Source organism: Buceros rhinoceros, unplaced genomic scaffold (assembly GCF_000710305.1).
Source record: "Buceros rhinoceros silvestris isolate BGI_N320 unplaced genomic scaffold, ASM71030v1 scaffold3238, whole genome shotgun sequence".
Classification (NCBI taxonomy): Eukaryota; Metazoa; Chordata; class Aves; order Bucerotiformes; family Bucerotidae; genus Buceros; species Buceros rhinoceros.
Genome location: NW_010428427.1, coordinates 46,978 through 57,512, shown reverse-complemented (window position 1 = coordinate 57,512; position 10,535 = coordinate 46,978). Strand labels below are relative to the sequence as shown.

At 40.6% G+C, this 10,535-nt stretch overlaps 1 protein-coding gene across 1 annotated transcript in view; it reads left to right on the top strand.

Moving 5' to 3' along the window:
• Positions 1 to 2,715: 2,715 nt before the first annotated feature.
• POLQ (polymerase (DNA directed), theta) overlaps positions 2,716 to 10,535 on the top strand; it is a gene marked incomplete at its 5' end in the record, with an annotated part of 49,658 nt that continues 41,838 nt past the window's right edge. The window contains 4 exons of the mRNA XM_010142252.1: positions 2,716 to 2,898; positions 3,970 to 4,100; positions 5,468 to 5,624; positions 10,038 to 10,146. Of these exons, the coding sequence (XP_010140554.1) occupies positions 2,716 to 2,898; positions 3,970 to 4,100; positions 5,468 to 5,624; positions 10,038 to 10,146 (580 nt within the window). The remainder of the gene's footprint in view (positions 2,899 to 3,969; positions 4,101 to 5,467; positions 5,625 to 10,037; positions 10,147 to 10,535) is intronic.

The window sequence follows — 10,535 nt, the reverse complement described above, 5'->3', positions numbered from 1 at the left end:
TCGGGGACGGGACATCGTGAGCCCCTTCCGGCCCGTGGCGCGGGCCTTCGCCTCTGGGACCACTCGCTGCTCTCGGGCGAAGGCACCGGCTCTTCGCCCGTTTCTTTCTCCCTTGAGGGCAGCGGCTGCAGCCGGTGTACGTGCTCACGTTAACGAGGGTGGTAAGCGCAGGAATATGAGTCGAAGCCTCTTCCTGCCCTATTCCCTTAGTTGAGGAAGGTAAGAAAACGTATGTGGCAGAATCGCAGAATGTTTGGGGTTGGAAGTGACCTCTGGGGATCATCTAGTCCAACCCTCCCGCAGGTTCACCTGGAGCAGGTTGCACGGGATCACGTCCGGATGGGTTTGAAATTCTCCAGAGAAGGAGCCTGTACAACCCCACTGTGCCAGTGCTCCATCACCCTCAGAGGAAAGACGGTTTTTCTTATGTTTAGGTGGAACGTCCTGTGTTCTAGTTTGTACCCGTTGTCCTTTGTCCTCTTCGTGTTTTACGCACGCTTCTGAAGTCGCGGTCGTTTTGTTGTGTGCAATTTAGGAGCGGGCCTTATTCTCGACTTGGCCTCTAGGTGCTACCATAAGACAACCGTCAGTACAGTCTGCATTCTTTGGCATATGGGGCAACCTTTACTGTACGTTATTAAATTGATTCGTACGGTAAGCTGACAAAATGTATCTAGCAGCATCACTTTTAGTGGCCCTGGTTGGTTCCCTGATACCTGCAGACGCAGGGAATTGTAGTAGGTTTTTTTATATGACATTTTTCCTATATATATGAGATGTTACATAAACATCTTGTGTTATATAAACATCCTGTAGCAAGATGTCATATGAAGTGGCCCTGCCGTCAGCCAGGACCTCTTAAGGCGCAGTACATTTTATCAGCCTGTTGTGCTCTTGAATTAAGAGAGAAATCAAGATAAATATAACATATACAATCAAGATTAAGTATATAACATCTTGTAACTTAATCTCTCGTGCAATTCTTTTGTAACTCTGAAACATTTAAGTTTCTCAGCGTCTTCTCCTGTCATGTTGCATCTCCTACCTGATGCAATTATGTTCTGTGAGATACCATTTTGTCAGCTTCTGAGCGAGGCAACATACATATTTCCACAGGACAACTCCTCAAGGATTATTTAGTAAGCGGCACTTCTGCCTCCACCTGGCCCCACATTCTGGAAGGGTTTTCCTTCAGAGCAATCTAATGCCCAGTGCTTTTAACCAACAATGTTGGTTTGACTATTTCTTACTGTTTTTCTAGTAGGTAAAAAAAGAGCTTATTCAGTGCCAAGTATGCTTCTGTACGTAGATCTGGAAGAACCTCCAAGGCACAAGTTTTCAAACTCGGATTCGGTGCTAATCTACAGATATTCTTCAAACAGCAGAATCATATAATCTTTTACTCATTCCATGTTTTACATGTAGTTCATGGGTTTTAGCATTAGGAAAGAAGGCTTGAGGTCCCGTGTTAGTCATGTTTTAGACGGACAATTCTGCTGCCCTCTAAATTCCTGTTGGGAAGCCTGTTCCGCTTCATGGCACACTGCTGTTCTCTCCTGATGGTGCTCAACTTGCGCTGTAGTATTTGTATGGTTCTTTGATTACCCAAAGTGAATCAAATCTTTCAGAGCTAAGCTGTATCGGCTTTTTTATGTATTTGTGTGGGAGAACGATCATGCACCAGTGACAGCTAGGATGGGGTCAAGCCTTAAGAAGACAGTTGAAATTTTTAGTATGTCGAGAGTAAAAATACTAGCTGCTTATGCATGCTAGTATTTCTGATCTAGCCTGCCCTTTTGCTGTTAACGAGGGTGGGAAATTTCTGTCAGAGTTTTTTGAATGTGCCATCAGAAGAATGGGTACAGTAGTGTCAGTACTCAAAATTATTTGTTTCTCATCTTGATTTGCTAAAGTCTTTCACAAAATGCTCTTACGGGAACTATGTAGTCATGGGTGATAGAGGAGGCATTACTGTGGATCAGAAACCTGGTTTCTGTCATAGATGAAGAAAGGGGTTTGAGTTTGGGTTTTCTTAATGATTTGGAAAAAGGGTGGAGGAGGGAAGGGAGGAAGCAATGTGTGTAGGAAGCACAAAATTATTTAGGGTTATAAACCCAGGAAATAAGCAGCAAGGAACTTAATTAAGCTAGAGGAACTGGCAATGTGGTGAAGATACAATTAGTGTTGACAAACTGAAGTAACAGATATTGTACAGAGTAGCTTGAGCTGCTTGTTTGGTTTATGTTACTTTTTTCATTCATCTGGAAAGCAGGAAATAAGTCTAGGCAGTTCTGTAATCTGTGAGGATTACTGGTGTCTCTGTAGCAGTAATTTAAAAAAGGAAACAATATGGATAAGCATGAGATGGCAAAATACATTGTAATGCTGTTATATTAATCAGTGCTGAAATGCTGTGTTTGAGTATGTATTTGGTAATGGCTGCTCTGTCTCAAAAGCAAATATCAGAGCGAGAGTTTGGTGAAGAAATGATTTGTATGTGAAAAATCTTATAGGAGGAAAAATTGAAAAAAGTCAGGAGATAAGAATGGTGAAACATCCATAGCAAATAATGAAAAATATAGGGAAGATAGTTTCTTGTTACCTTTTCTCATAATACAGGAGCTTTTAGAGAAGTTTGACTTTTAGGTATATAACTCAGGTGACCTCAAGTTCAAGGATGAAACCTGACAATTTTTTAATTTTCTCCTCCCAAAGGGCAGTACCAGCGGGTAAATGTTCCTGAAGACCAAGCAGACAAATTGCTCCTTGCAAGCTGGGGTCTTCCCAAAGCAGTCCTGGAAAAATACCACAGTCTGGGAGTGGTACAGATGTTTGAATGGCAAGCAGAATGCCTAATGCTTGGACAAGTTTTGGAGGGGAAGAATCTAGTTTACTCAGGTATGCAATCATCTGACAAAACCAGTCCCTCTTAACTTCCCCAGTGCTATTTACAAGAAAATAGTGGTACTGAAGGGTTCTGATCTGGCAGATGAGAAGGACAAGATCCTCTTTTTTTCCTGGAGAAACCCTATTGAGATCTCTCCCATTGCTGTACCTCAGACCTGGCTTGATGGACTCCTTTCCAGATGTGAGGAGAGACTTTTTTTCCTCATTTTCTCTGAAATGTTCCTTTAGAAACTGAGAATTTGGAGTCAGTTAATGATGACTCCATATTATGTCAGCCAGGAACTGAATGATAGCAGCAATGTTAGATATAAATACTCCTGAAAATGTTATTTACTATCTAATTTTTTCCGTCTCTTTATCATTTCTCTTCTCTTAGTGTATGGAGGGTGGGGCTGGGTTGGGCACACAAGTAGGACTAGAAGTCTGTGGGAAATGACAACTTGGGTGTCTGCTCTGCATGGGAAGAAGGCTCCAGAGCAGCACTGGGAGGATGAAAAATTTAGAAGAGGGGAAAGTGATTTTCTTAGGCTTGGATTTGAGTTTTATTTGGTTGGTTCCAGAAGACTTTGGGTCTGATTGCCAGGTAATGGCTGTCCCCTGGTATGTGGCGTGTCCTCCACAGTTTTCTGTGGATGGTAGATGGCAGACAGCAATGCTTGGCAAGCAGGAGTTGTTAGTATAGGTATGGTGTAGGTCAGTAAGGTGCTGGCTAAGCTCTCATGTCCAAGCAAGAGATTGTAGTGGGGTTTTTTGTTTGGTTGTGGTTTTTTCCCCCCTTGCTTATTTCAGAGCTGCTGTTGCTTCTGGAGCAGAGAAGAGAACACAAGCCTTGGCAGCAGGATGGAAGAAGCTAGGGAAGAAATCTTTTGCAGTCTTCTTGACCCTAACTGGGGTTAGCTGCAAACGTGGTTGTGGCTGTGGGAGAGGGGCATCAGTCCTGCCCCAAATTCTCCAATAACTGCTGTCTGTGCTAGTTTTACAATGGTTGTTCTTGGATTTTTCCTTTTTTTTAAACTTTAAAAATTAATTTTAAAAGAAACTTTTAACTTTTTTTCCCCCCAGCTCCTACCAGTGCTGGAAAGACTCTTGTTGCAGAATTGCTTATTTTGAAACGAGTCCTGGAGACTCGTAAGAAAGCTCTTCTCATCCTTCCCTTTGTGTCTGTGGCTAAGGAGAAAAAATGTTACCTGCAGGTAAGTAGCATTCAAGGAGGGTAGATTTATGGGTTCTAGTTGTTGGGTCATGTTTTTTAAACAGAATTTTTTGCATAGATTTGAGGGGAAAAAAAAATTGCAGAGTTGTTTCAGAAAGAATTTGTAGATAATTAAAATTTGCTCTCATTCTAAGTTAGAGATTAAAAAAATGCAAGTTTTAGTCCAAAAGGGAAACTTGGAAAAATTTTAAGGAGTTGATTAAAACATTTTATATTAGCTTTGACTTTTAAAGCATTATTACTTGCATTTATTCCCAGGTTTTTTTAGTATGCAAATTTTAAAAGAATTTTATAATTGGAGATCATGTCTGAAAAACTATAAAGGGAAGGTGTCAACATTATCTGAAAGCATAAATGGATATTTTAGCTTTCCTTGGGGTGTTCCGCCAGAAGTTTGACTTTGCTAAAAAGTTATTCTGGCAGAATGTGGTTATGTCTTGGCTTCCTCACCTCAGCTATTTAATAAAAAATTACGGTGGGAACAATCTTTTTAAAATAAAAATATTTTTTCTTGACAGATGTTCAAATCAAACCTTGTTTCCATTAGCTAATATGTTCAAGCACCAACAATTACTGAAAACAAACACAAAACCAGCAGGCGTTTTTGTTATAGTGTCTGACATTTAAAGCATTTTGGGTTTTAATACACTAAGATGGTACCTTAACCTTGCAAACTGCTGGGAAATGCTACAAACCGAGCACAAAAGCTACTTTGTAGTGAACAGTCACGGAGACGTGCTTTTGCTTTAACCTTATAAAGCTGGGGAATTACTGATTCTGTGTTGAAATCATATGGTGTCCTACCCATCTGGTTTAAACATTTGTACCTTTAGTTAACGCAGTGTGTAACGTGCTGAAGCTTTGCCACTGCAGTAATAAGCTGTGGAAGAATGGAAGTCGTCTTAGTTTTTTAACTTTCAGTGGGAGATGTGACATCTTTGTGTTTGAGGTCCCACATTTGGTTTTCGCCCAGGATTTCTCAAGAGCGAGGCTTTTTTGTACGTAACGCGCTGTATTATAAACTATTGCACTGTGTATTCTCTAACCTTTTTAACAGTAAATGTTTTTATACGAAACAGTGGTCCCCACCTCTTACTCGGTTATGTACATTTTATCCTGCAATGTGTACCGTTACATGCACTGTGGCTTCTGCTTTGGAAATAAAAAATGACACTGAAAAAAAAAAGTAGCAGTAACTGGCTGAGCTATGGCTTTAATCTGATTTAGTTGGTGTTATAAGTACTAGAAGCTGTGGTTGTAGGATGCAGGCCTTTATATATCCCAGCAGGCAATGTTCAGAATCAGAGTTGTAACCTTGGCATGACATTCTGTATCCTTGGAAAACAGGCCCTGTTTCAGGAGGTGGATGTGAGAGTGGAAGGCTACATGGGAAGCATGTCTCCTGCAGGACGTTTCTCTGCCCTGGATGTTGCTGTCTGCACCATTGAGAAAGCCAACAGTCTAATCAATAGACTAATAGAAGAAAACAAAATGGACTCATTGGGTAAAATACTAAGGCTTGACTGTTGTGAGGATGAGGTTCATTATGTATTCTGAGTATATGTGAAATCATGGGATAATATGTGTTTGCTCGGTTCTGTATGTGACAGACATGTCATATAGGAAAATTGAGCAATTTTTCCTTATCCAGAACGCCTCCGATTTGGATTTAGGAAGGCAGTCAGGACTATTCTGTGTAGCTTAGCAGCTGGGGTGAGTAGATAGAAGCTGCAGTTTTTAGTTTGTCTGACACGGATGACAATCCACGAACAGTGATTAGCTGCAATAAGCAGTGATTTCCATATCTAGAAAATGTATTCTAATTAATGAAATTGAATTAAAGGTCCAGGATATGTTTGAGTTCAAGAGTGTTTGTATGTTTGTTTGTTTTGGGAAGAGATTGAAACATCAGTGAGTTATCCTCACTTAGCCCAAGGAAGAGAAGGAATTGTGCTCATCTGAGTCTGGATAAGCGGAGTGAATACACAGAGCTCCTCTGAGTACATATGGTGACTAAGAGGGCTGTGATATTAATTTCATCTTGTAGTTTGTTCTAAAGCCCTCTATACTTGTCACGCAGACTTCTGGGTCACCGTGGCCCTGATGGACACTACATAATGGTAGCATTCATTTAGTATTTGGGAGGAGATGCCAAACCTGAAGAAGTCCTATGTTTTGAGTGCGCACTTGGAGAGATGTATTTTCCTAGTCCAGTCAGAAGATTGTTCTTCTCTTTGTTTCTCTCCTCAGTAAAGCCATACCCAGGTAGATTTTAATCTATAATCTCTCTCATCCCATAAAGGCCAATCACCCTGGCCTTTAACGTAGATGGTAGCTATTTTAAAAACAAAAAAATTGGAAAATTAGATGAGTATCAGACTGTTCTGAGACCTCCACCTATGAAACTGCTGTTCATGTGCCTCTGGTGTCATAATATTCTGCAGCATTGTATACCAAAAGAGCTGTTTAAACACAGGAGAGAATCAGGGAAATAAACCCTTGCAGGTTTTTTCAGAGTGTGAGATCATGGGATAACACATTCACACTTGGATTTAGAGGGGCTGAATCACCAGGAATGCTTTAGACTGCCACTGGGCTGGAAGGTGGGTGGATGACCGTGGTTGTGCAGCGTTTTGAGCTTATTTGAATTGAGGCTTCTGCAGCCCAGCCTGATTCTTGAATGTGTATCTTCATCCCTTCCCTTGCAGAAGAACTGGCAATCATGCTGTTAGTTAGTTCAATATACAGCTACTTAGTTTAGGGTTTTTTCATTTGTTTTAGATAGGGTTGGTTTGATCCTAGGTCACCACACTGTTACAAGCTGTATTGTCAGCATAAGGCAGAGTCATGACGTCCAAATTTATGTTGGCTTGGGTGCCTCAGTAGCATATTCAGTGTACTAAAATCTATCGTTTTAATGATACCAGCTTTCTGAAGCTAGAGGTATGCCACATCCTTTTGGTCAGTACCTCCATTCCATCCCTGCATTTTATGTGCTATGATAAATGTACCTGAGAAGAGTCATATAAGTATAACCAGCCAAGTGACTACAAGACTTGATTTTGAATATGTGTTCTCCACACTGATAAAAACTCCTTAAAGCATGACGTTTTTCTTTCACTGTTTGAAAACAGCTCTGCTGCAACCCTCCATTTCCCTTGTGCCCAAGTATGACCGTGTAAATGAAATAAGGGTAAAAATGTGGTGCTTTTTTTTCCTTTGTATGCTTACTTGAAATTAAATTTGAAATTAAATTTGAGTTGGAAGATCATCCTTAAAGTAAAAAATTAACAAATTTTCTGTTTGGAGATAAATTTTCATAAAAGCTGCAAAATACGGGCATGATCTGAAAATGCCAGTTTAACTGTCACCTAAAGCAAGCTTGTCTGAAACTGCAAGTTTGTACTTCATCTTCTAATTAATTCTAAATTTAGACCAATTCGTAACAAGGCTGTTTTATCTTTTGAGATGAGTTATTGGGAGATGACTGCAATTCTGGCTGGAATCCATCTCAAGCTCGAGCTGTTCCTTTTGTTGATGTCAGCCCCCTGCTGATAGCTCATGTTGCCTTTGGAAATTGTTGAGAGAAACTCAGATCCTCTGCCTGGCAGTTCTCTTTGCTGTATGAAGCAGTTAGAAGCAATTTTGTGTTGCTAATTAATATATAATGTGGAACACTTTTTGAACATCCAGGTACACAGGACTTTTGTTCAGCCTCTTGACGTCGATACTAAAGAAATTTTTAGGAATCTAAAAGATGAGAGAAGAATCTGCTGCCTTCTCAACATGTCAGTTGGGAATGGATTTGTAATGTGCTGTTGTGATACTTATTTCTTTCCTTAATTTAAACTGGAGATTAAAAAATTACTTGGTTAATTGTATTTTAAAAATAAATAAATCAAACCCTCCCTGTCTGTCATTCAGAACTTTTTTAATTTTGAGCAGGATACGGACTTAAAGCAGCCTAGTTGTTCTACAGTAACTCTCAGGGTAGGGTTTTTTTCAGCAGTCTTCTAGGGACACAGCTGGTTTGCTGACAGAAATAGGAGACTGAGGCTAGCCTAATTTTTAATAGCAATGCAGCCATGGCAAAATTCTGGCCCCACTTGCACTCCTGAGCTTGTTGAGAGAAAACACCATAGCATGCCGGAACCTGTCGTCCTCCTTGGCTGCAATTCCATTTTAAGATGAGGATAGCTTTGTGAAAGGTAGTGGTTGCCTGCTTGTTCCTGCTGTGTTATCCCACTCGGTGTGTTCTGAGTACTGCCTGAATTGAGGAGAGCACTGTGCACGTGTGACAGGGGGGTCTCACCAGCTTGCAGACTGCCAGGGCAATGCAATACACAGGTTTAGCATGGGTTTGAATACATATTATAGCTGAGTAGCAGCTGAAGGTATAGAACAAGCGGCCTGTACAATAAACAGTAGCATTCCCTGTGCTTTGGCCTGTAGGTACCACTAGTGTTCTACGCTTCATTTCAGGAAGCAAAATGTGCTGCTGCCTGGCACAAAGACTGGAAAGGTAACTCGTATGAATTTTACTTCAGTAGATATCACTGTCCTGTCTCAGCTGCTGGAATAATTCAGACAGACTGTTGTATGGGAAAGCAGGAAGAAGCTTTTTCTGGCAGCTGATTGAATATGTATTTGGTGACCAATGAACTACCATTTTGTGCAAGCGAGCACAGAACAGAGGAAGTACAGGAAAACAGAGGAGCTGGATGGGTGGGAGTTTGAAAAAGTGGCTGATGAAGCAGTGTAGCACTCTTTTCTAAGTTAAGTAGCTTGAAAGAGAAGCAGGGAGGAAACAGACGGAGGGAGAAGGAACATATGTAGGAAGGAGAGAAAAAAATAGAGAAGGAAAAATAGCATTGAAACAGATAATATAAGGTCACATTTGCCCTTAAGCTCCTGCTATTTTAGCTGTATCAGGAAGATATTACATAGCTGCACCAAAGAGGAAAAAATTCCACGGCAGCAGAACTAGTGAAGCCTGGTTGCACTGTGCTCTGCTTGTTTTGTTTAACTTTCCTTCAGCCTCTTTCATGTCCCTTTGACCCTGTCAGCTGGCCAGAATGGGAATGTACGGCTGCTAGCAGGGATGTGTGCAGGAGGGTGAGTTGAGTTTTAGTGGCTCTGTTTTCTCCTCAGAGCAGACCCTAATCTGGTCTGTTGACTTTAGCTGCTGATATTCAGAAAGCTTTTTAGACGTTATTCTTTTCAGTATTTATACACATCTTACAAATTTGATGGAGGTGGCTAATAGATTAAGAAGTCATTTGCAGAAGGAAGGATGACAGCAGAGCTGTCATGTAAGGGTTTTTTTTTTGTTTGTTTTCATTTTGTTTTGTTGGAAAGCAAAAGCTAAGTAGTAGAGCTCATTCAGGTTGGGTTAGTGAGAAAAGATATAACAGGAAGCATGCTATGCCAGTGAAATTACATCTGCTCTAGGTGGTTTTTACTTGTATGTCAGAATTGTATTAGTAAGGAGTGATGTCTTTAACTAAGACAGTGATGTTAACAAAGCTTTTGACTAGCTCATTTGGGTGCTGGAATGTTCCTGTCCAGGTACTCAGAAGCCTGGGGGTTTTTACTTGCAGAGAGGTTACAATATAGATGCTGCAATACTCTTCTGTGCGGTGGCCAGACTAACTACTCAACCTATATATTTTTATTTTTTTTAAAAGCTGATTTTGTATGTGTGAGCTTGTGGGGGGTATGAAATGTCATGACATTGGTTATGATTTGTCTCTCTCAGAAGAATCAGTGACAGAAGGAAGCTGTAGTGATGTTGGTAAGCGCAGCCGGATTTGTGAATATGACTTTGAGTTCATCACGTGGAATGTGAAAGGATTGAGGCTACCTGTTCTTAGTTTGGAGTTTTGTCAGATGTAACCTGAGTGCTTTTCTTTATCAGGAGTGGTGGTTGTGGATGAGCTGCACATGCTGGGAGACTCTCATCGAGGATATCTGCTAGAACTCCTTCTGACCAAAGTTAGATATGTTACAGAGAAGGTTGCAAAACGGTGGGTAGACCAGGATGTTTGTCTTTTTAATGCTAAATTATGGATGGCTCTAAATATTTTGTTCTCTGGATGACTGGAAATTTGGGTTAGCCCCAGGGTTTTTATGAGAGTGGTGACCTGGACTATTTTGGTTATTAAGGTCTCGTCATACCACCTCTCAGGGGCCTGCTGTTGTAGTCAAAATGTCTTTTCCTCATGGTTTTCAATTTGTGTTCTACTATGGGATTAATTCTCTCAGGAAAAGAAATAAGGCTGAAGCTTTAATTTTCTTTTGTAGCCTATTTAATTTTTTTTAAAACTTCAGATTTCTCTTAACATTTTTGCTGGTGGACTTGCTCTGCTTAATTTTTTAGTGTTTCATGGAATGGAGTGTTTGTCATAGGGGAATG